This window comes from Manacus vitellinus, unplaced genomic scaffold (genome assembly GCF_001715985.3).
Source record: "Manacus vitellinus isolate BGI_N305 unplaced genomic scaffold, ASM171598v3 scaffold_15_pilon, whole genome shotgun sequence".
NCBI lineage: Eukaryota > Metazoa > Chordata > Aves > Passeriformes > Pipridae > Manacus > Manacus vitellinus.
Genome location: NW_021939122.1, coordinates 9,370,662 through 9,397,175, shown reverse-complemented (window position 1 = coordinate 9,397,175; position 26,514 = coordinate 9,370,662). Strand labels below are relative to the sequence as shown.

At 35.7% G+C, this 26,514-nt stretch overlaps 1 protein-coding gene across 1 annotated transcript in view; it reads right to left on the bottom strand.

The window, feature by feature from the left end:
* The window catches only part of DNTT (DNA nucleotidylexotransferase), an 86,551-nt gene that overhangs the window by 23,429 nt on the left and 36,608 nt on the right, over nucleotides 1–26,514 (bottom strand). Inside the window, exon 8 of the mRNA XM_018069200.1 lies at nucleotides 7,506–7,608. Within this exon, the coding sequence (XP_017924689.1) occupies nucleotides 7,506–7,608 (103 nt within the window). The remainder of the gene's footprint in view (nucleotides 1–7,505; nucleotides 7,609–26,514) is intronic.

The following is a 26,514-nucleotide window of genomic DNA, read 5'->3' as shown; positions in this document are numbered from 1 at the left end:
GTACTAAGGAGACAGTATTTGCAATTCTTCCCCCCCACCCTTTTGTCCTATGCCTTTTGTAGTTATGTCAACAGAAATTTCTGAGTAAGGATCAATGTATTCCCACATGGCAGACATCTGGAAAGGCCAATTAGTCCAGAGCACAGTCTTTTTGACAGATTCCAAACTGAGCATTTGGACTGTATCTGTTGCATGAGGTTTCCTTGTGACAAGGTCTGGAGTCTCTAGAGAGATGCAAGGGCCCTGACCATGTCTGTTCCTTGAAGGGAGTGCACATCTCTTTGGGTCTGTAGATCAATTTTTTTGCGTCTGTTTTAAAATTCCTCAAATGTTTACACATTCTCCTTCCTCCAGACTGGAAATTCTTATATTAGTCTCACCATCAAAAAACATGGTCAAGAATGCCTCCTGACTGTTAATTAACACATCCCTTAATATGTAGTAAAGAATCATATTAGTTTTGTGTGGGTTTTTTTTTAATTGCAATATTGAACTGAGATTGTATAGAAGCGGTTGTATTTGATGGCTGTCGGTGGTTAATTACAATGGTCTCCAGATCAGACCTTTTATGATCACAAGTAACAATGAACTGATTTTTTTGAAAAATACCTCCATATTAAACACCAGATTTTGATCATTTCTTTTATATAGTGCAAGTGTGGTAACTTTACAGGATAATATGTTAAATGCCTTAGAGAATACTTTACAGCAATAAAATTACTTTCATTGCTCAGAGCTATAATTCTGACCAAAAAAAAAAGCATAACAAAAACACTTAACAAGATATGATTTCCATGAAAAGACACTGATAGGTATTATTACATTTTCAGCCTCCAGGTTTTTGTTGATGATAGTTTCAAATTAACAATCCCATTATTTTACTGGAAAACTTTTACAGGCTGTTTTGTGGGTCACTGGGCTACCTTTTTAATGATGACAATTTGATTTGAATTGACATTCTTTCACTTTGGGATTTTTCCTGATTATGAAGATTTATTATAAACCGATATGAGAAAACTCTTTATGTAGCTCCTTCTCTTGGATTACCAGTTTCCAAGTCTGCTGAGTTGAAAATGCTTAATTTTAGCAGGTGCTTGCTCACATCCATCTTTAAAACAGCAATTTTTTCTTAATTTTACCCCAATGTCACAAGGCACTGATGCTTGCAATTTCCGAATATAGGCTCAAAACAGCTGTTGAATGTTAATGTTTATTATCTCACTCTTTTTTTGATGAAACTATGCCTGCCTTCAGATTAATTTTGTTGCTTTTAATACTAACGAAAATTATTTCAATCTCATTGATCACCGGCCATTAATTGATGACTTCAAGCTTTGGTTAAGCACTGACATTCTTCCACTCTCTATAAAAATCTTTTAGCTACTTAATCAGTACTTTCTTGACTTTCGCTTCATTTTTCTTTTTGCTCTTTGAGATTTGGGGCATTACCTAATATATCCCAGAATGAATCTAAATAATTTTTTTCCCTAGACAGAAGCTTAACTAGATTGAGTTTTGGCAAAGTCTTATTTTGTAGCTCCAAATACCTACATTTCAAGCACCTGTATGGTGTTTGTAGACTGTGTGCTCAGATTTATACCAGTTTTATACACTTGCCACAGCCTGTATCAGTCTTTGTGCACTCTTTGTTTACATGAAGTTGAAATCTCCTCAGTTCTGGTGCAAGAAATTAGGAATTAAAGCTCATCTTTAGATGGACTACAAAAGGAATGGAATTCCTACTGTAGGTGGGAAGCCTTAGTAGGATTTTTGTTTCTGATCACTTGGAAAATCCACCGAGATATTACTGCGCGCAGTGGTATCTCTCTTCATGGACAAGCACGAAAGCACCTAGGGAGTTTTTTGTCTCAGTGAGATCTGGGGACAGTCACACATGGCCACCAGTACCCCATACTTGGACTTTTAGCCTGCAAGCTCTTGAGGAAATAGTATTGTGTATTACCTTGGCATAAAACAATCAGACTTTTTAAGACACTCAGGTTTAACTTTTACTTATATATTATATCCTCTGCTTCATCAGTATCTTAATTCTATCACTTAGCTGTATTATCATGTTACAGATGATGTCTTCTAAGTTTTTTCAGAGTAATTTTTTCCAGCTTTCTACTAATTACAGGAATATGTAGTTGTAAATGAAAACAGGGTAAATTTGACATGTTAGTCTTTGCCCACACCAAAAATGAAGGAATTCCCTTTACCTAAAGCCATCCTGGATAGCACACTCACTAAAGATCCTTCCTTTGAGATCTCTCACCTGCTTGAAGAGTATGAATTCTGCTTGTTAAACCAGTGTTTAAAGATGGGTGTCTTCTATATATCTTTTTTTTTGTTTCTCATCCTCTTTTCATATTTAGGAATTTCAAGGTAACGCTCCTTGTGGTCCATGAGATTTTACATCAAGCAGTCATGAAGAAATTACAACAATTCAGAATCAGAACCTTCTTACTGCTGTTTCCCCTTGCTGACCATGTTTTCTACTTGAACACATTTCAGGTATTTGCAGGTGGCCATGGTTGACATATGTGACTATAAAGATATTTCATGACTACCTCTCTCTGGATTATTCTGTACTGTTTTTTCATAGTTTGCTGTCTGGGCAATTTCTAAAGCTGATAGGAAGAGCAAGAGAGTAATATCTCTCTGTAAATATCTACCTCCACTTAAAACAAATGCTACGAGGCAACAATCACACAAGTGCTGAATTCAACAGGCAATTGAAACCTGATTCAAAGTCAGGGTATCACCTTTAAATAGGAGCCAAAGCCTAGATCATATCCATTGGGATACTGTTTCCAACTAACCTAATTTGATTAGGCTCCAAACATCACCATCACTCCAAATTATGCTGAAATGGCACTTCTGTACATTTTGAAAAAGCATTGCCCAAAGGGGCAGTCAGCTATGAAGACTGCATGAAGTTCTGGCCACTGCAAGCTGCAGAAAGGGAGCCTTCTCATTATTCTGTGTCTGGGAATCTGCAGTTCTTTGCAAATATTGTCTTGATCTATACACCATAAAGTTCTGTAGACCTTGTTTATACAATCTAGTTTTAAAATGTGGGCATCTTAATTTCTCAAATTTACAACACCATAAAAACCAAATTTTTTTTTCTTTTAGGACAATTATGTTAATACTCACAACAATTTTCCATTTTTAGAATGACTATGCACTTTTACTTAAATATGTTTAGTGCTGGCACATCAATAGCATTGATATTGGAGTAAATCCAAGATCAAGCTGAGGAAAAGTATGACTTTTTAGAGAAATATTAAATCAATTGCTGAAAAATCAATCCACATAAAGTCACTAGAATTCTCTGTAATTTTTAGTTAAATGAAATCCTCTTCCACTTTTAAAGTTACATGCTGTCATTGCTCATAATTGTTGGTAAGTGGGATCATTTTACATCATCTGAAAATGTAATCCAGTATGTTCTTCTGAAATGTATATATGTTCTTGCTCTAAATTTCTTTCTGAGACGGTTTAATAAAGTGAAACTGGGTTTCTTTTTTTTCAGTAAAATGCCTATATCTAATCCAAAATAGGATGTAGCATGTTAATTCAGAAAAATCTCTACCTAGGTGAGACAGATGGAATTCTATAAAGTGGAACAGCTCAAGAACTGATGCCTGGGAGCAATCTGGCCTGTTAGGGTAAGGATTCACTAGAAAATGCATGAAAGGCTTGATCAGCAATATAAAATTTTGCAGTTGCTGCATAACCACGCAGCTGCCTTGGTCCCTTTTCCATCTTGAAGTTCTCTGTGCATCAGAGTGGTCTATTTCTGAACATATCCAGAGCAGCCTGGTTATGAGAGCAATGGACAGATCAGCACTGGAGTCCATGAGTGAAGGTGTTCACCTCTCTATGCCATAAGCATTTGCACTGGTGAGCAGGAAAGAGACAGACAGACAGACGGAACTTATACATACTCACCCATATACAGCTATACAATACACCCTAGAAAGATCACATTTCTTAAGAACACCACTATTATCCAGATCTTCACTTAAAACACAGCAGGAAATGGAACGCTTCTGACTACTTCATGCAATAACCTCAAAAGCAGAATATTCAGATTCAGCCCTATACTCCACCTATAGCAATTTAAGCCAAGTTCTCTCATGTATAGGGCTCTAACCACCTTGCAATAGTCTATTTTAGGTGAGAATTTCCTCAGCTTCTACTGAAGCTGAGCCAGAACAAAATAAAAAAAATTCCTAATACATCAAGAAAGAAGGTGAGACAAAATGTGTTCACACAGAATCTCTGCATCCTTTTGCATCCTTTTATCTGAAACAAAAAGTTCTTTGCTCCATCTTCTTAACCATTTCTGTGTCTTGTCTTAGAAACAGGTTTTGCTGCTGCTCAAATCCAGTTGTCACTCAATAATGAATGTGCTGTTGTTCTGTGAAGACTGTTTTCAAAAATCTCTTTCCAGCAATAGAAAAAAATGAGACTCATTACTTGCTCCTCACCATCTTCTTTAAAGGGACATCAAGCCTTCCCCTTCCTGATCACATCTATTCTAGAGGTCAATTCTAGAGTTTAAATTAGACCACCAATATACTAAAATAAGTAAGCATAGGCAGGCATTTACATTCCTCATTTTCCTAAAAGCCAAAAGAAGAATGCAACATTATACTTACATGAATACAAGGGGGAAAACTGAGAGTAGGAATGCCTGTAGTAACAGTATCTCTTCCTTTGTTGAAAGTATGTATATAACAGGAGGAACAGTGCTAAATATAGCTATATATTTTCAGCAAAAAATTAAAATATTTTTTCACAGTATGTGAATGAAGCTACATCGACACAGATGGCTCAGCCTGTTTGCCCACAGACTTTCAAGCTCTAACCCTCAGAGGCAACTTCCTACTTTCTTTATGACACTTTTTGGAACCATTAAAACCGTAGCCTGTGTACTGCATCACAGCTTTTCCATTTTGCCACTCTGCTTTGAAGACTTTGTCCTCTCTGTTCGTCAGCCCATTTATTCGTGGTGATGCTGCATCAAAGAGCATGATGGTGTTGATTTAGCCACTTTGTTTTCAGCAGCTTTCAATGGAAGGATCCTGTTACATTAAATTTTTCAGCTAAGAAAAAGGCCCTTTAAACTATTTAAATAGGTTGAGGTCCATAATTTAGAAGTTAAACATTGTGGAATCCTTCACTAAGAGCTGCCAAAAGCAAGTCAACATCGTGACCTCGGTGATGTACTTTGATGAATTTGGGCTTTGAAGCAGTAGTACAAAAGTAGAAAGCTGTAAAGCAGACAACTGCAAAAAGTATAAAAGTACTTTAGTTTTGGGGTTTTTTTGTGTCTTCCTCTCCCCCTTAGAAATCAAAGGTAATAAAAAAGGCAAGAGGTGTATAATTCCCTTTTCTTTTTTTGCATTTTGATTTTGCTGGAAGGTTATTTTTTAGTAGAGGCAGTAAAAGCCTGTATATTACAAGTGCCACAGTGCAGAGGCAGTAGAGCTAGCAGTATAAACCATAAAAAGTCTGGAGGACAAACAGAACACAGGAAGTATTTGTCCACAGCTTTAAACTACTCCCAGCTTGTTTGGGTTTTGTTTCTATGGCCATTGTGCATCTCTGCTTCTGACATGTTCTTCATCCTGGGATTTCTAGAGGAATCCTCATATTTTTAACAAACTCTTGGCCACCCTTGACATCCCATAATCTGCCTGCCCTCCCTTCTGCCAAATTGTATCCTTAACAAGAAAATCAGAAAGAACGATTCATTTTCTATTTTTTTCCTTTCAATTCCATTTAATGAAAGCAGCTCAGTGGTCAGACTTCTCAGATCAGCCATTTTTCTCAGTAATGTAGGTGGAGAAGAAAGTATGAAAGACTACACTCAGGGCAGGCCTTGGTCTGTCATCACGTTCCTGTCTGCTGTATTATAATAAACATGATTTCCGAAGGATGCACATATGGTTTCCTAGAGATTCAAGTGTGCTTAAGAAGGTAAAAAGACCCCTTCCAAGAAGAAAGGCAACTTTTCTCAGAGTAAAGAGAGTAGAATGACTGCAAAAGAACTTGTACATAAATACAAAAATGATAAAAATAGAGTATCACCTCAGCACTCGTTAATTGCTGTAGCTTCTTTGTTTTTATTTGGAGTACTCTACACTGTACCTGCTAGCAATCTACTCCAACACAAACACTTTCCATACAGACTTAGGATAGAAATGAGAGAAATATAAAAAATCAATAATAGTCTGTTAACATTTCAAAGACCAAAAATCAACTGAAGGAATAGGAATTCAGATAATGTATTTTATTAGGAAAAACAAGTTTGAAGCCCTTCCATTAAAGCCAGCTGAAAGATTTTGACCACCTTGAAACAGAAAACTTTATAAAGTCAGATAAGCTTTTGTCTAGTCAGATGTTTTTAATGTCTTTCATGTGTTAACCTATTATACATTAATTAAAGTACACAGCTCAAAATCAATTCAAAAGAATTCTCTCCAGGCTATCTGCACTGAAAACTGACTTGACTTAACAGTGAGGCATTTGATGATTCACCTCAAAGTGGTGGCCTTTTACTTGTTGCAGTGTACTCCATTCCTTTGAAAAGGACCAGCAGCTAATGTTGAACAATATCTTAGCTGGCTAGAAAGGTAGAAGAAAAAACAAAAATTTATTATTCCCAACATAATATATTTTTCTGACCTGGGAATATTTTTAGCTACCTTCACCTATTATAATTCAGACACTTCCAACTTTAAAGTTGCTTGAAACTGAAGAAAGCTGAATAGAAAAAATAAATAAATAAAACCAACAACAATCAACTAACCAACCAACAACAACAAAACAAAAAAGTCCCACAGCCTTAGATGAACAATTCCTCTATGAAATCATAGAATCACAAAATCGTTTGGGTTGGAAGGGACCTTGAAGATATGTGCACTCTTCCAAACACAGACATCAAGGGAAACTATGTCAATTTTCCAATATTTCCATGGAGGCCAGGAAAATTGCTAATTTATGGTTTGAAAGGAAGCCAGAATTCCAGGGCTTGGTACCCAAGCTTTCAGACTTACTCACTTCACACCACTAGGTCACACAAATCCATTACACTTAAAGCTGGATCTCCCCGAAGTAGCTTCTCTTGGGAGAGCCTGCTCCCATCACAAGGAGAAATTAAACAAATACAGTTTTGTTTAAAAGTATAAGAACAGTTTTTCTATGTCACTCAAAATTCTACCTAGCTTGACTTCTCACCTCTGACTAATTGCTTATTCTTAGGGTAAGATATAGTAAAATGTGTGTAGGGCTCTTCTGACATAACCTTCAACTCTAGCATACAGAGCTGGAGGATGCACCTAGATCACCATGATTAATAGAACAATAACTAATTTCAAAACATTGCAGTCAGCTGTAAAAAGGACTATAACATTCTTTAAGCAGTGTGTAGGCTTAATTCAGTGGAGTTTAAAACGTCTCTCTATGGTCAAATATTCTTTAGTTCATACCTGCTTTTTCCATAAGTCAACAACTTTATGCAGAAGTTCATCATCTTCTCTTGGTCCTGGATTGGTGATCAAAAAATCAATGTCATGTCCCATCTTCTTACCCCTAGAAGCAACAAATAACAAGAGACTAAAAGAGTTAAGTTCCTGTTGAATTTCACACTGCTTTCAAAGAGAATATTTTTGCTGTATTATAAAAAAAGTTTGCAGAAAAAAAGTGATAGCAGTGCTACTTGAAACATAATCAAAATGGAAACTTCTATTTCTATTATGGGGTCCATCAGTGTTCTTTTTTAAATAAAAATTTAAGCTTTTTGATGTATTTCCTCTCTTTTTTGACTAGATACTACAGATCTATTTGCAGATGTTAAATCTCTCTCCATCTTCCCCTTAAGTCCCAGAAAAGAAGGTTTTAGTCATCTCTGGATGAAAAAAAAAGCATAATCAAAATACCATGTTACATATTATGAATCCAGTGCAGTAACAGCAGATAAACTTGCCAGTCTGACTACCACAGGCTTAAACATTCTTCTTTGCTTTTGATGGACACTTTAATGTACAAAACCGTGATTATGAATAATTTTATTGTTTCTTTTAACAGCAGATATAAATCCTTTGAGTATTTTGCATTTTTTCTCTTTTAAAACATAACAATGCTTTTTGCAGAGATTGAGACTCGTGGGGGGTTTTTTGAGGAAAGTTCATCCTTAATATGAGTAAAGCTTGTTTATTACACAATTAAATCCATGTGCACAAAGTTTAATTGCAAATGTCTTAATGAAAAATTATGTCATGACCTTTTGTTTTTCTCCACTGAAGTCTAAGAATTCAGATTGCCTTTCATCCACTTACCAAATGTTTTAAACTAAATTAGGTTAAGATGTAGCTACCATTTGAAAACAGGCAAAAAGCATATTATTGGAGTGTTACCCTTCAGAATTATAAAATGATTAAGAACACATGAAAATTTATCTTACAGTGCAGTTCGTCTGAGGATTGTAGAAGGTTTTCATTTTGGTCTAAATAGTACAACAAGAACTGCATACACATAGATTTATTGACTGTAATCAGGCCAGCCTCATGGGAAAGGAGCAAAGGAAGTATTTCTGCAGCTAGGTGCATTATGGAGGTGGTGGAGTAAGCACACAAAATCTGGAGTAGTAGCACCTAAGTGTAGCACATTTCCAAATGTTTTTCATGTGTTTATAGGAAAATATGCTCTTGCTGATGTTCACAAGGGTATGTGATGTTATAGCTCAGGTGTGTTTCAGTCAACACCGTGTCAAGTATTCAGAGAATTTGTGAACTGCTATACAAGCAATGAAAACAAAAACTCTGCAAAATAAAAGATTTGCTTTTCTTTTTTTCATGAAATAACTTATTCTCTTAAAAGAGTGCCTGAAACTAAACCTGATTTCCTAAACTCGGAAATTTGTAGGAACAGAACTATAGGCAAACTTGTCAACTGCCATTTGTGTGACAGGAAATCTTCCAACTGATGGACAGTTGAACGGCATTAGCAGAAAGATGTAAGGAGATGAAAATCTAGGTTTTGCATTTGACAAGCAGTCTAACTCACTATAATGCAACTATTGTGCCATGTTTGCAGCAAAGTCAAAATTGTTTAAACAGGTGAAAATTATTTCAAAAGAAGTTTCAAACAAAACATCAGTCTAGGCTTAGAAACTGAACAGCAATTCAAAGTCAAGGAATCAGAAAACATTTAGCATTCCATGTAACACCTTCTAACTTGTTTTGTAGGATGCCATTCATTATCTCTCAAATTACAATAATAATGCAAAGCTCTTACAAAGCACTTTTTACTTAGATGTCTCAAAATGTTTGTTTTTTTTTTCAAAAGGAAGGAATTTCCTGTTCTTATCTTAGAGATGCAGAGTGGCATAGGAAAATTTGCCTAAAATTATTAAAAAGAAAAACAACAAAAAAACCCAAAGAAATTAGAAGATGGTAGAATTGAGAGCTGATTCCCAATGCTTCCTCAACATATACAAATTTTAGGTTAACCACATCTAAAAAATCCCGCATCAATCCAGCCATAAAATCTCAGGAAACCCAAGGTATTTCACTGGCCATCTATTTTCCAAGACAGAGAGCATTTATTTAAATTGTTGTTTTTTGTGAAGAGAGTTTAAATCTCATATAAAAGCATACAATATAAACTATTTGTCTTTGTCAGATTTATATTTCAGGTTCTTGTTGAACTAATACACATTGGATTAATTTCTGACTGAATCTGTAAGGCTGTTACTGGAACATTTAGTCTAATTTCCACTATTACTCTTTAACAAATAAGTTATTTCATCCTAGAAGAAAGTATTACTTTCCCTAAAATAGAAAAAATAATGTAGTAAATGAAAAACCTGTATAATATATGTTGCTCACAGTTTGTAAATCATGCAAAAAGGTGCAGTAAAGTGTACATACATTCAGACCACCCTTCTATTGAAGTTGAAGGGAAGGTGGCCATAAATTTCAGCAGAGTAGGGTTTTTCACACACACACACATATATGTATGTATGCATTTGTGTGTGTCCACATACAACCATACAAACATGAGTATTTATAAAAATACATAAAGGGCACATAGAAAGGGATAGTACCAAGGTGCTCTGTCCCCAGCTCAGAAAGTATATAAACACATGTATTCCTAGCTAACTACGTACCTAAAGATTAGATATGACACAGGACTTGATCATATACAAGTTAAACACCATGGTCCCAGATATATGGTCTTCAAATGGGTTATGAAATCCCAGAATGGATCTAATGGAGTGTCTCAGAGATGAAACCTCAATCTTTTGTTCCTTCCTGAAGCTCACCAAGAGCACTCTGCAGGCTGCAGTCTTTTTCAAATCCCCCCCACATTCAAAAGAGCAAGTTCCTTGCACAGGGCTACAGACAGGCTCTACCATGATCTAGCGACTGAAGAGACTTAAGTAAGCATCATTTATTTAAAACAAAAACAAACACTTTCTTTGAAAAACAAACACCAAATTGATGCTATCACTGCCTGGTTTTGTCTTGCATTTGGTAGTCCAGTATTTAGTGCAGAGATTCCTCATCTTTTTATTGCCTTATTTTTCTCAGTTAGGAATATTGGCATTGGTCCTACTTCACAGGAGGCATCTCCCACAGTCTCCTCTCCTTCTGCCTTCTTCTGGGGTACAGTTCCAGGACCAGAGTTCAGAGATAGCCTTTGGGTCCATGCCAGTGCCCACAGGTTATTTACTTGTTATTAGCTATTGAATTAAACTCACTCAGCCAGGAAGGAGAACACCATTTGATGTTTACACAGCCAAGTTATTTGTCATTCACAGGTTGTTAAACACAAAACACAGAGCCAGTGCTTGGTACAGGAAGCAGAGTCTTAAGAGTTTTCCTCTCTAAATAGGCATCCCAGTCAGTACACAACGTTGCACACTCTCTTTCCAGATCTACAAAGCTCCCATTTTTCACTTCAGGGTGGCATAAATCCATTAATGAATTGTGGGAGATGCAGGAATTTGATTCCAGCACACCACTTTTTACATACTCTAATCACAAGGATTTTATATAAAATTTGAGTAGTATTTTAAAAATAAAAAAAGCTGCAATGGCATTTTAGTAAAAATAATACTAACCCTCTTAATATGCATGAGAATTGCTCAGACCATGTCTACTTTCTAGGCCTCCTATGAGATGACAGTGATAATCTGTTCAGTTGCTACACTCTACCTGGTTATAAGCAGGATCTGAGAAATTACTTGCTTATTCCTGGAAATGCTGGGGTTCTGGTGAAACAGGAGCGTAGAGGCCCCCAGGAGCCGAGCAATTAGGGACAGGACTGGGGATTTCAGGTTTCTTAGGCTCTGAACCAGAAAAGACACAATCAAGTTTTGGATTTTCTATTCAGATTCAATTACATCATCTTTTTCTTTTCTTTAAATCCAAACCTAAAGCCTTGCTAGAGCTATAAGAAAACCAGCCCCTTGCAGAACTGAAATTGCAGATTAGCTTTTGTCCTAATCATTTATTCAAGCTTGAAGACTATAAAAGACACTGCACTGTTAATTAACTGTGTTCAAGTCTTGGCTGACTAGACTTGCATAAAGCTGGTATATGCTTCTCAGTAGTCAATTAATTATCTTTAGGGTTGTCAGAATTTTCTTTTTTTTGTTGTTGTTATTAGATTCCAAGTCATCAAACATTACAATTAAAACCTAAACATATGAATGTGTGGCAAAGAATAATCATTTTGTCTGAATCTACAATGGCAACATCTGCATGATTTGAGATTTAAGACATTTGCAGCCCAGTGACTGGTGCAGTGATTCCTCATCTTTTTATTGCCTATAAACATTTAAGAGTAGTATGTGTGCAGAGTATTTTGAAATACCAAGATAGTACATAATGATTAAGCCATACCAATGACAATTCTCATAAACTGACTTTAGCTAAGGAAAGATGGACTGACATTTCTCAACTACTCACGAAACTTCACTAATGGAGGAGGTTAAACCAATTTTTGCAGCAATGAGTTATGTGTCAAAACCCTGAAAAACCACTTACTAATCTTTTTGCTTACACAGAGTTCAAGTGGATACAGAAGATGATATTGTATTTCCACATGTGTTTGCATCAGGTAAAACTGTAAGCTGTTCTTAACCTTACAAATCCTTGAAGTGTGTAAAATACAAAGTAAACATCAACGGCTTATAAGAGTAACTGCATCTCCTGCTCAGGCATATTTCTAGGAAATATAGTCATCAAAGTAAAGTCACAGACAGTACAATAGCTTTGGATGGTTCTGTCAAAAATTATTTGTTATTACCTTTACTATTGACATTGTATTGTACATAGAAATATTACCCACTTCTCAGTGTTGCCAAAACATGCTGGACTTTGCCTGCTAACCAATGAAAGGTGTTTCTCCTTTGAAAGGTTGCAAAGTCCTAGATTTGTTCAGCACCATCTTCCCTACTAGCTCCCTTCAATTGTGAGGGCCTGTCTCCAGGAGCAGCCCCTTTCTGCAGCTATAGCCAGATGTATCCAAGTCTGCCACTCTTCGCAGTACATACACTCAGTCCTGAGGGTTTTCCAGCTAAGTTTGCTGTACTGTAGTTTTCCTTCACTGGCTTCCTCTATTTCCAGTTTTCTTCTAGGTCTTTATAATTTTGCCCTACAGCATGATCCCTCCCTTTCTTCACAATATGGATAACTTATTTTTTAAAATATTTTATGCTCTACTGCAGTGACATTGTCAGTCTTGTCTGCTTAGCATTCAGAGACCATGGGAATAGTAAGAAGGAAAGCACAGATTTCAATATTTTTTTTGTTTCCCTGGCATTCTTTCCTAGCTTGATTTTACAGGCTCTGTATTAGACACTTTTTTCTTCTTGTGCACACCTCACTTATTCTTTTTCATTGACAGCTCTTTAAAATGTACCTGCTAGTTTTCAAGTTCTAGAATTATGTTCCAATGCACATAAAAGCCTTCTCTTATTAGACAATCCAACTGTTACCCTGCTGCAGAATAAACCAGAATGAATAGGATATTTCCTGGATAAAATTCTTCGGTGAAGTCCCTCAAACCATTGAAGTGATTAACTGAAGGACCTACCTGCAGTACTAGATGATCAGAAAAATGACTTTTGACTTTAAAACCTTAAACACTGTACTAGATTTGTCTTTAGTTTACTTAGGCTATTTGGTAATGGGTCACTGTGATGTTTTGCTTTACAGATTGTATTTTCCTGTTTTCAGAGGTTCACACTTCCTTCAAAGTGAGATTATAATAGTTTTTACAAATTCACTTCTGCGTGAAAACAGTTTTCAGGTGATATGATTTATCTCAGATCCCTCCTTGTTGGCTAAATAACAAATGATTTGTCTGACTTCTGATTAAAAATGTAAAGGGAACTTTGCTGTTGGCTAGAAATTTTGGACCAGGGATCCAATTTAGTACCACACTTTCCAGGGCAGTCTAAAATAATGTTTCTTCACAGCTGCCATACTGTGCAGTTCAATTGATTCTCAAAATCACCTTAGGAAGAGCAGTTGAACATTCTTTTTGTGGAAGATGGCACTTAATATTCAGAAGAAGAAAAATATTTTTAATAGCTGCTCTGAAAGATCATCAGAGATGACAGTGGCCCACTGGTCCTGCAGTCTCAGAGTCTGGACTGGACAAGCTGGACAACCTGTATTTCTGTCTCTCAAAAAACACAGATAGAAAATTTCCAAATAATTTGGGGAGGGGGAGGTTGTTTGGGTTTGGGGTATTTGTGTTGTAACCATTGCAGCATAGCCATGACTACATTTATTCAGCAAATACTATTCCGTATTCAGAGAAAATTCTTGTTGGCATAAAAGCATTAAAAGTATTGAATGAGGTTCCATGTGTGTTAAACCCTTCAGTGTTTACACATGCATTCTGAACTTTACACATGAGAACACTGCCACTGACATCAGAGCCATTAATCACTTGCATGAAGTCAAGCATATATATTTAAGAACCTGGAAGAATGACAACTAACAGGTGCTCATTTCCAATGTATGATCAACCATAATAAATAATAAAGAAACATAAATTTATGTGGGGTTCCTGGAATTAAGCAAATTATTGCATATAATTAATTACATAATAAATCTTTAAATCATTCATTTGACTACATAGAATAAAGCACAGTGAAGCAGGGGCAAATAATAGTTAACAGAAACAGATCTGGCATAGATATTCCAAGCTTCTTTTATGTGACTGAACCTTTTATTCCTGTTAAAATTGTGGAAAAATATTAATTGTGGAGGAAGGCATATGAATTCTCAAGCATTAAACACTGGTTAATGTTCTGAATTAGTCTGTTTGATGAAACTGGATTGTATTTGCTGAAACAGTACATTTATGATAATATTCAGATGTTAATCAATGTCTTACCCATAACATTTGCAGCCTTTACACTGAATAACAAAAACCGTAACTCAAATAGCTTCCTGAGAATGATTGCTATGAGGAATGACAGCGAAAAAAATCAGTCCATCAGGAATTGCAATGCAACCAATATTTCCATAAAACTGGAAAGATTTTTTAACTATCACTTCCCTGACAATTTTATTGTATATTTGCATTTTGATACAGAAAGTTAGGAAAATCAGTAAAAGTAATCTCACACCAGTACTACATGGAGTTGGCCTTAGCATGTGGAGAGTCTGCACGAAATATCAGAGGATATAACTCCCTTCCTTCCAAAGAGTTCAGATTAAAAGCATTGCAGCTGAAATTCATTTGTATAGCAAGCTGGATACTAGCTAAGATGCTGGAACCTGACATAAAAAAAAAAAGTCCTTTATTTGTTGAAAGAAATATGGGAATTCATTATATATTAAATTAAGCATCATCATCTCTGCATTCTTCTTTTGGGAATTGCAGGGAGGACAGCTTCTAGACAGACATCCCCAAGTGATCTGAAAATATGTGAGGCTATTTGAATATTCCTTGAATATAGATGAGCAATATGCATAAACATCTAAGAAGAACAAATGCAATTGCTGAAGTGACGATTGTGTGGCTATGGAAAAGGAATTAAATGTTGCAGAAGATTACACATAGCTGAAGAAATGGAAAAATTGTGATATAGCATAAAGATCTTTTGTTTCAGCAGCAAAGAGAAAGCTTGGATAAGTAGCAGAATCACTCCTTTCAGACACAGCAAACAAATAATTTATAAGTATCATAAATGCATGTTCCTGAGGGAAAACCATAGTGGCCTCAGTGTGCATTCATAGTCAAACATGCAATTACAGCTCTAATGGAACATGCACACACATGCATATACAGTGCAAACACTTCTGTCTGTTCTGATGTCAATGCCACATTTTTACTCTAGGGAGGTATACCCTGTGCTGGGTCTGATTTAACTCCCACTGTACCAGCAATGTAGAACTATTATTTGACATCAGTTCAGCATGGTAATTCTGTCTCTAATAACTGCAGTCCTGATTAAGTTGCTTCTACTACCTGCCCCCAATCAGCATGTGTTTTCTGAGAGGAAGAGGAACATAAACTTTTATTCCAAATTCCAGGTATTCTTCATGCTTGTGGATTTCCTTACTAAGCAGTCTTTGCTGAGACCTCAAACAAGGGATAGACCATTTCTTGCAGCCAGATTTTAAAGTAATTCTGAGTTAATGTCACTCAAACTATGAAGAACTACACTTTTTTTTTTTTAAATTATTAACCCCAGATGAAGAGAAAAAAAATCTTTAAGCTTAAAGTACTGGAGTGTGACAGCGCTACAACTATCACACTGAAGGTAAAATCCAGGACTGTTTTAACAGACTAAGAAGAAAAAGTCTACGAATTGCAAAGTAGTCACAGATGTCATTCAGCCAAGAATAATTCTTGGCTGTGATACTATAGACTTTCAAAACATTAGAATCATAGAATCAGCTGGGTTGGAAGGGACCTTCGAGATCATCAAGTGATCCTTGGTCCACTACCACTGTGGTTACTAGACCATGGCACTAAGTGCTACATCCAGTCTCTTTTTAAAAATCTCCAGAGACAGAGAATCCACTACTTCCCTGGGCAGCCCATTCCAATGTCTGACCACCCTCTCTGTAAAGAAATTCTTTCTAATATCTAACCTAAACCTCCCCTGGCACAACTTGAGACCATGCCCTCTTGTCTTGCTGATAGTTGCCTGGGAAAAGAGACCAAAAAATAAAAACTTGCTTCTCCAGGAGCATCATGGATACTAAAATACAAAAAATCCAGCATGGATCAGTTCCCCAGGGTGAGTTCCATAATATTCCATCTTCGGGTATAAATTATTAGTGGTTTAATAAAATAGAAATGTAAAATAGACTAATAAGTACAATTCTCAGAATAATTTGCCTAAAGAGAATTTACTGAATTCAGAATTTCGTCAGAAATTAATTATTCCAGCACATTTTTTTTCCTGACCTTTTCTCAGGTCTGAAATCTGGACCTAGAGTAAGTGGCTTTATTGACTCTGAAGGACATTGACCTTTGTTAGTTATATAATTAGTACACTGACAGGAAATGAGCAGAGTCATATCTGTGCTAGAGTTCCTGCAACAGTTATTTCATGTTGAAGGACTTCGTGGAATGAAAGAATTTATAATGTTTGCAACATGGTTGTTTCATTTGCAATAGGAACGGAGTAATAGCTAAAAAAAAGTTAGAAAACTATATTGTGACAGAAAGTGTCTTCCAAATTACAATAAAATGTTATAACATTTATTTTATTTCCTCAGAAACTCTCAATTACATATTGTGACAAATACTGTAAAGAGTATTAACAGCATAAGTAGTAGCATAATACTGTACCAACCCACTGCTATCATAAATGACCAGCTAAACCCTGTGCATCACACATAAGCTGGTCTTCAAATCACTTCAAATCACTTTTAGCTTAAGCTAAAAGTTTTTCTTAATATTCAAGTCAGCTCCACATTTTCAAAACAACATTTAGATTCAACAATGTCAGTGCAATGGTGGTTCACATACATATAGAGGAGGTAGCAAAAAATAAATGCTCACTGAAGTGCAAAAGCAGCTCAACCAAAGTTAACAATCCAAAAACACTGACACGGAGAAAGCAGAGACAGTAGAATGCAAAATGCAATTGTTCACAAGCCTGACTTGCACTGTGCAGCAACTACTTTGTCAGCAAAGGGAGAGGGGAATAGGGAACATTCAGTCAGAATAAACTAGAGGCTCTCAAGCTTGCCAAACTCTATCATCAGCTTCATTTGTTCTCTCTGTACGTGATCTTTATACCTCCACCTTAAACATGACAAAGACATAAGATTGATGAGGATGCCAGAGGCAAGTTGCCATTTTATACTTCATCAAATTAGATAGAAGGCTTATCTATACAATTTGTCACAAGACATACTAAGCTTCCCAAAGATCACGCTGATTCCAGAACTGAAACTCAGGAAAGCCTTCAACTGCAGGACTGGGGTGGTAAATAGGAAGACAGAGCTGTAGAGATTATCAGTCCTTACGCAAGGACTAATTACAAGTCCTAGATGATAATTTTGACCACAGTTATTAAAAAATAACAACCAAGAAGGATCCTCCCATCTTAACATTGCAAATATCTGTGACAGTTGTTATTTGTGGTATTGCCCAGAATGAGTGAATGCCAACAGTCAGTCCCCATGTTTCAAGGTAAAGTAACACGTCTGAAGTCATAAGGAAAACAATAAACTCAGATCTGATCAGCGGTCTGTAGAAGATAGATACAGGTATGAGAATAGCTGGTTTCTTGGGATAATTTCTGCTCTCCTGATTGTTACTTGGATTAGATCATAATTGCCTTTGAAGGCAGTTTGACACTACTAGTTTCCAGTCAGTGTCAAAATTAATTCTCCTTTCTTTCTAATGCCACATAACTGGTAATGTATGATAAAATCCCTTCCAAGATGAAAATGTCAGTGTGGGAAGATATTTATACAAATATTTTGTAACTGGACTCTTATTAAGTCACCCTACTGCATTTGGTTTGCACCACCTGATAAAAATTGAGAGTTGAATATTTCTGGAAATCTAAACCCAGACTGACTAAGAGCCTGCATTCCATACCAAAGGAAATTCTGGAATTCCTGTCCCTTGAAGACTAATGCTTCCCTGATAGTACATTACAGTGCTCTTCTTTAATATCTGTGAGATGGTTTAATAGGATGCTGATTAATGTCTGAAATAGCAATAATCTAATTAAATTAACTGAAATAAATTCTGCCACCAGCAAAGACAATTAAAATTAAAACTGAAATAACGATATATTTAACAGACCAGATACCATTCAGTTATGAGAGATATTCTGACTTATTTCGAGGCAATTTCTGGGTAAAAAAATTGCCGTTGTAGATTTGTCTGCAGAATTTAAGAATAAAATAATTTAGGTTACAGTCTCTGAAATGAAAACATAGTGAAAACTAAGCCAGTGTTCCCCTGGGCAGCTATAAATCAGGCTTCTACAAAGGTCTGAATTGCCTAAGATAGCATAGAGCAGCTTCTTCACCCAACCAAGTAATTCAACATAAACCCAGCTTAACTATGTAAGTATTTGGCAAAGATTCACTGGTGTCTTCTCTGGAAAAGGTGATTAAGGGTGGATACTTCATTAAAATGCTATTTTTCTTGCCCAGTGTAACAGTAATTTTAATTCACTGGAGGCAGAACCCATTTTCCATGGCTGTGGAAACTATTTATTTTATTTTTGAAGTTAATCCAAGTCTGCAATGAAGCAGCATTGGGAAAAATCCCTTTCCCTTTAGGAGCAGAAACTTTGTTTAGACGGCATAAGGGAATGTAACTTTAATACTAGGTACACAAAACAAGCACTTTTGGTTTTTCATTTATTCAGCAGGACACCACTGCTATTGCACATCAGCAGCTGCTGTTCAAGGAGACTTTGAGGGAAACACCTAACAATGCAGAGAATGAATTACTTAAAAGATCTTGTATCAAGTCAGGATAAAGAAGCAGAAGGGACCACATGTCTGGTTATTTCTACAAGTTTTGTTGTGAGGGTGAAAATCACTGAAGTGAAGAGAACCAGTGCAAAACCTGTGCAATACCACTTACATTTACTTGAAACGTAATTTCACCCTCAGTGACTACATTGCCTCAAAAAAGTATAGTAATGCATGGTACTCATCTAGTCTCATTAAATGCACCTTCAAAGACCAAGTATGTCATGTTACGCTTGACTGTGTGTCTTTTATGACTCAAAAGGAACCCAGACAGTTTCTCAGAGTACAAGACACCTGAGCACTCCCCTTCTTGTCATGACAATGGGGTATCTTTAAGTTTTGCTTTAACAGATGTTGAATTTAATGCAATAAGAAGAAGACATAAATGAGAAAACAGTTATTTAACTGAAGAACTTAAAACTACCAGCAGTATAGCTAAACTTACACTTATTCACTGATCTTAGAAAGCTCTATTAGATTATCTGCATTAAAATTATTTAATGGGTTAAAAATACTATAATGGAAAACCTTGAAAATATTTTCCTGCCTTGTAAAAGCAATGAACGGTGAATGCTGTGTTTATATATTGGCTTCTGTGTACCTTCAGCCAAATGGTTATTTCAAAGCATATTTGGTTTAAAATAGATCTATGTGAGGATTCGTTTATACACAGACATGTAAGAAAACATTATATTGTGGAACTTTATGGTAATTTTAAGAGAAGTCAAAATTTGAAGAACACATGGAAAAAAATTGATCACAAACAAAAACATTAAAAACAAACTGGTTCACTACTTTTGTACATATTATCTTGAGGAGGACCACTTTTATATTGGAGCTGACATCATATGGTATGGAATATCGCTTTGGTCCAGTTTGGGTCAGCCAGTCCACTTGGGTCCCCTCCCAGGACCTTGCCCTTGACTGAGGAAGGAATGTTACAGTACTGATGCTGTGCTCAAACAAAACACCGGTGTGTTATCAACACCCTTTTAGCTGCCAAGGCAAAGCACAGCACTGTGAGGGCTACTAGGGGGAAATGAACTCCAGCTCAGCCAGACTCAACATACCCGCACAGTAAATAAGTTATTTCACTATGAGAAGAACATATTTGTCTTCTTTCCATGACATAGATGCCTGAATGTGGCTGTCACCAATTATACACTGATGTTGATAATTTATCCCTTTTTGACTTGCACAGAAGATGACTTTTTGCTGTTAATAGTTCTAGCCTCTCTGAATCCTCCAGCTGAAGTAAATTCACTATTCACCAACCAAAACAAAACTATGCTTAAGCTCTGAATCACTGCAAGTGCTGTCTCAATTTCATATAAATAACGCAACTGTACCTGGAAGCTCTCCATATAATTTCAAGCCTTTAAAGCTTATGAAATGTACCACACCAATCTGTCGCAGTTTTATTTAAAGTCATGAAGTACATTGCTGAAGTTTTGCTTTTGCTGTCTTGGCAAATCCTTTAAATTACACTTCATTTCAATCAAACATTTCAAATGACATCATATAAACTTCCTGCATACACAAATTTTGCAGAGTGCCAATCAATGACAAAACAAAACCTCTTTCAACACTGTTTGAAAAGATATACACTACAATAAGTATTGATACGGATTTGGGATCTCATATATTCAGCTGAAATTTGAGGTATGCAGATTAATTTAGTCTTAAAACATCTATCTAGTTTTGCATACGCAAACTCCACTGTCAGCATATTCTATGATAGCATGGAACAAGCTTTCTCACTCTCAAAAAACAGCCTGTAAGACAGTAGTACAGCATTTTTGGTTACTAGAAATTGTAAAATTTTAATTATTCTGAAACCTGCAGGAAAAAAGAACATATTCCAATGTGTAGAAAGTACTGAAAAATCAGGCTTGACTGGATAGAAGGTACATTTTTATTATTTATAAAAGCAGGCATCTCAGACTAGACCTGCTCAGACATCCCAAAATACCTAATCTCTTTTGGCCTATTTAAAAGCCTTAATGAAGATTTTAGAACTATGCAAACTGTGAGACAAGGAAAATCAACTACCTCTAATTATGAGAGACTAAGAGATCAGTGTACTCAAAGATGCCGGATGTTTTAGTGAACATTCGGAGAGTATTATGTATTTTGGAAGAACAAATAAAGAAACCCAAACAACCAAACAAAACCACAAAGAAATTAAGGCAAGGAAAACTACCTCTCCCTCTATCAAACAATCAATATGAAACAATGAAAGAGAAGATTAAGATTTTTAGGACTGCTATCTGACTTCTTTGGAGATAATTGGTGACTGGCACTTTTCAGGACAGACTACCACAAACTGGGAAAGAGCTGGACCCTTCTAGGTCTGGATTATTCATTATATATAGATATTGCTTTGTTTCAAGACCAGTTCAGGTGCAGTGTCCACATTCTGCTGGTGTTCTGCCAGGTAAGGAAGTTGGCCACAGTTGGCTGTAGATTAAACATGTATTCCAAATGCCTAAAGGTACAACAGAATGGTTGAAATGCATTGACATTCTGGGATTTATAAGTCAGAAAGCTTTCCAGTTTTTTGTTTCCATCTCAGCTGGTGCATAATCTGCTCAGGTGCCACATTTCAAACAGCAATAGTTGCAAATCAAAACCTCAGCTAAGCGAGATAAATATTGCTAGAACAATAACTTAGTGAACTCTTCAACATCATTAATAATGCAGCAGAGAAAACAGAAAGGTCAGCTGCATTCAAATTATTTACTGAAATAAGGAGACGAAAGTCTGCATTTCTAATCTTGAAAGATGTATATTAAAAATATGCTACTAGTAATACTTTTTTTTTTAACTAGAAAAAAAAAAAGATTTTGTCACTAAGGTAGTTTCCATTTACTAGTTTAGATTTCTTTTTTTCCCAAGAGAAAATTGCTTGGTTCAGAATCACATTTCTATTTTACTTACTCAGAATCTTATAAATATATATAAGCTAATATATAAGATATTTTAAAGAATAAGGCGAAAAGTATTTTTCTATACAGATACTATAAAAAATTAACAAATAGATTTATAGGAACCAATTTTGATGTATTGAACCTTTCTGGCAGTAGATTGAAAATGTGCATTGAATCCCAGTTCATTTTAATTTGCTCTTGCTAATTCTCTTGAGAGTTTCGAAAGGATTATTCCCTTTGTCAGAGAAACTTCTATCAAAAAGTTCTTTTTCATGCATGCCTACTTCGGCATTTCCAAAAATCAAAACATTCACTTTAAACAATTCAAAACAAGATATTGATGTTCATGTGAGGAAGGAAACATGCCTTTTCAAAATGTCTGCACAATATTAAATGTTCAGCCTGGGTTTCACTTACTTGGCAGTGATGGGACAATCTGTAGAATCAACCTACCATAAAAATAAAGGTTTCTATTTGCTTCCTGCTCAGCTGTACTGGAAGTTATATAAACATGACAGTTTTTCTATTAAAATTCCTTGAAGTGAGAAATAGATTGCTTGCATCCACTGGAAAAAAAAAAAAAAGAAAGACAACCGAAAAAAGACATCCCCCAGAAATTCTAACATAAAATAGGATAAACACATCTGTTTGAGCTGGTGGTGTGATGGTTGAAGAGTGTAGGTAATTGTTCACACATTTCAGTTAGTGAAAAACATATGAGAAGCCAATTTATGAAGCTGAACTTCCTGGCATTTTGTGGCAATAGATGTAATTCTACTAGAATTGTGATTACTTTAAGCTATTTTATCAATCTATTCTATCTAATGGTATATAATACACTAATTTCAATTTAAACATTTGCGTGGTTGCTAGCATACAGTTGTAGGATGGTAAGTTTGAGTCTAGCCTTTCTACTGAGATGTAACAGTTTTACTCAAGTACTTCTGAAAAAAATATGCACAGTTTAAACTTCAAGCATGTGTACAATCTGTTTAGTTATAAGAACATTGCCCTCTCACTTGAATTTTTAGAGTGAACTGCTAAATCTTTCCAGGACTGGGCTGGCATACAGATTTTCCATACACTTGAATACCCCTACAGTAAGTAAGGTAGGCGAGAATTTTACGAAAGTATAATCCAGAGAAAGTGGGATTCCTATCCTTTGATACCTCATTTGGATTTTGTAATATACTAATTTTGTCTAAGGGAAGAGGACTTTACTTTTAATCTATGGGATACACTGGGAAAACTAGACTTTTACAGAGAAAATAACATTTACTAATAAAATGAACGGATTTTACACCATAATTATGGTATAGAACAACTATGATCAGTTTTCAAACACAAACTGAAATTCTAAACTTGGCTACTTGGTCTACATCAGTGGTTTGCCAAGATAGCTGTATTGTGTGAACACACACGCTGTTAGCCAGCAATTCCCTGAAGCTGAAATAGTTACATCCTTTGGTCTAAAAACAAGAAAACAATTTAAACTATGCTATCAAAGGAACACTGCATCTCCACAGAGAAAGGCTTCCAAAATATTCTACAAGTATAAGAATACTTTCCTCTACGAGGAAAGCCTTTTAAAGTGTGGACAAGCCTGTCATTAAATCTAACTTCTAACTTAAGTAAATCTCTCCATTGTGAAATCTTGTTACCCTCCTTTACAAAATTCCCTTGCTCAGCTTCAAGATATGATCCTCCATCAGCCTAAGGAGCTCATGAAGTTGATTTAGTTTATTTAATTCTAAATTGAAAACTTCTCTGATTATTGCCAAACCATGGCAAGGAAATACTGTTTGAGATTGCAACTTCTTAGAGTTCTCTCTGTGCTCTTTTTCCTATATATATAAAATATTTAGCCATATATTTTCAAAGAGTCTCTCAAAGAACCAGTCATGTTATGTTTCTCTTAACTCTTGTTCTGACTTCTTTCTGATTATAATCCTGACTTTTTCAACCTGTACTGTTTTGTGACCTCAAGTAATGGGATGTTTGAAGGGCATCTTCAATATGGGTACACACTTAATTTTTTCAGGTGAAACCGTGAAGATACATTCCCTGGGTCACCATTTCTTGCCAGTTCAATTTCTCAAATAATCAGTTGAAATTATCCTCCTATTTTGTCATGATTCAGCTGAAATAATTGTCAAAGCTCTCACTAACCTTTTAGTTAGAATGTACCAATACGCTGTTCACTTTTCATTTATGATATTAGAATGGTGGAGGTATGATCTGCATTGACTAAGTCTGGATGTAGTACTATTTATAGTAGTGATACAAATGAGTACTCTAACAACATCAAGATATTTCATAAGCAACAATGAAATGAGGATATTATATTCAATGAAGATATTATTACTAATGCAAACAAATTAGGTGCAACTGGATACAGAAACCACTGCAACAGGATCAAATAATCAGGAATGTCTGCTGTGTTTACCTACTAGAACTGTGTCTAGGTGTAAGATATTCCAAGATAAAAGGAAAATATTCTGCCTTCACTGATCATTAGCATAACATACGGAGTGTAAGGTTATTAGTTTGTGATTTAGCATGAGTTTATAAAGAAAAAGCAATCCATCCATAAGACTTTAAAGGGTTTGGGGTTTTTTTGTTGTCCAAGATAGCCCCTAGTAGTATCACAGAACAGCTATCATACCTGATGGTTATAACCAAGTCTATCTTATCAGGTTTTGCTATTTAATGCTGAATTTCCATTCTTCAAAAAGATTGCTCAAAACATTTCTATCCAACTCTCCCACAGTATAGCAACAACTCATAATATATTCCACCATTCTCAAACTTAAAGAAACTACAAATACTATTTCTAACTATATCTTTTAATTCAGACATTTTATGTATGATTTATTGTAAACGTTTTTAGTCTTTTCCTTGTTATCCAACGTGTAGAAAATTTCCTGTCTGACTCATAACAAAAAAAAAAATCAACCATCAGTTACCTCCTGGTTATCAAGTCCCCACACCACTAGCATGATCATGTCACACTTAATTAAAATGTTATGGCTACACTTGCTCACAGGGATCTGCAAAATGTATCCCCTGGTTGCCAGGTCACTGATGTTTGCAGCTTTTCTCATTATTATCTGCCAGGAAAACATCATTCTTAGCTTGCACTGTCAACCATCCTTACAGCAACTAACTAGTCTATAATAAACTTTGACTTCTCCTAAAGAATATATCGAAATAAGTAAACTGTGCTATAAATGTCCTGCTTTCAAGCCAGGTTTCCAGAAATAAAGCCATGGAAAAAATTATGCAGTAAATTACATAGTATAATTAGAACTGATTTTTGATCTCTTGACTCTAAACAACAGGCATTTGATCTTGCAAACCCTGAACTACCTGGTGTCTGAGCCTGCAAAACGTTTTTGGAACCACAGAATATTATCATTCATCTTAGTAATTGTTGAGTAGAGTGCAAAATAGATGCCCTGACACACTTATGAGTAAAACATACGAAAAAACAAAATTACAGTAAGAAATATAATCAAAAACACAGATACATCAGAAACCTCTCAGAGGAAACAACATATATTCAAGAAACACTGCACACAAGACAAAATGTATTATTTCTATTTCACTTAGGCACAGGCATCAGAGTTCATAGGTAAAGAGATGCTTAAGTACCATTGTCTGAAACAAAAAAGAAAGAGACTCTTGTTTTCTGGTGCACTTAGAAGTGTCTGGTGGAAAGCTGGCTAAGCATCATTAGCACTACTCTGTCTTAACACATTAATTAAGCCTCTTAAGCACAGCCAGGCCCTATCCTTGGCCTATTAATGGTACCTTTCATCTGACTCTACTGCTTGGAACTCAGTGTAAAACTGCTGCCAGATTTTTGTTTCAGTTACCCTTTAAGCAGAGTTTTGATTCGATTTTCCTTTAAAAGGAATGCCGCTTTCTTCTGCATGTTTCTCAGTGTTACAGACAGTGTTACTATCTGTCTCTTCATTCCATTCCCACCTTGACTGGCCTGGATTTTGTAAAGCATCCTGTTTTTAGCGGGTGAACTGCAATGAAATTATTTTATAGATAAAACGTAAGGAAAAGAACTACCTATCGAACTAGGCATCTCCATCTCATCAAGGCCATGTACGTCTGATTTGACCTCTTGTTCTTTATGTCTCTTTTTTATCTTATTATTTTATCTCAAGTCTCCCATCTCTTTTTTTTTTAATCTTGCTTCTTCATCATTCCCTGAATATATTCCACTATCTTAATAGTCTTCTCTGTACCTAATGCTCTATAACTTGTAGAAGATTTTTTACTTACCCGTTTTATGTAGTATCATGAATATATTTTCCTCTATAGCTATTTATTTGTGAGAGAGCTTGTAAGACTCTTAGTGCTCATCCATATACAGCAAATACTTTTCAAGTCATATATTTTAAATATTACACTTGAACATACTTCCCGGCCTAAGTATTAAAATTGATCCATTTAAATTCACTGGCTGAGGATTTCATAAATCAATGAATGATTAGCTGTATTCATGTCAAATGTTTACGAGAGACACTCCAATTATTGTGACTCTTCAGAGCAGCAATTCA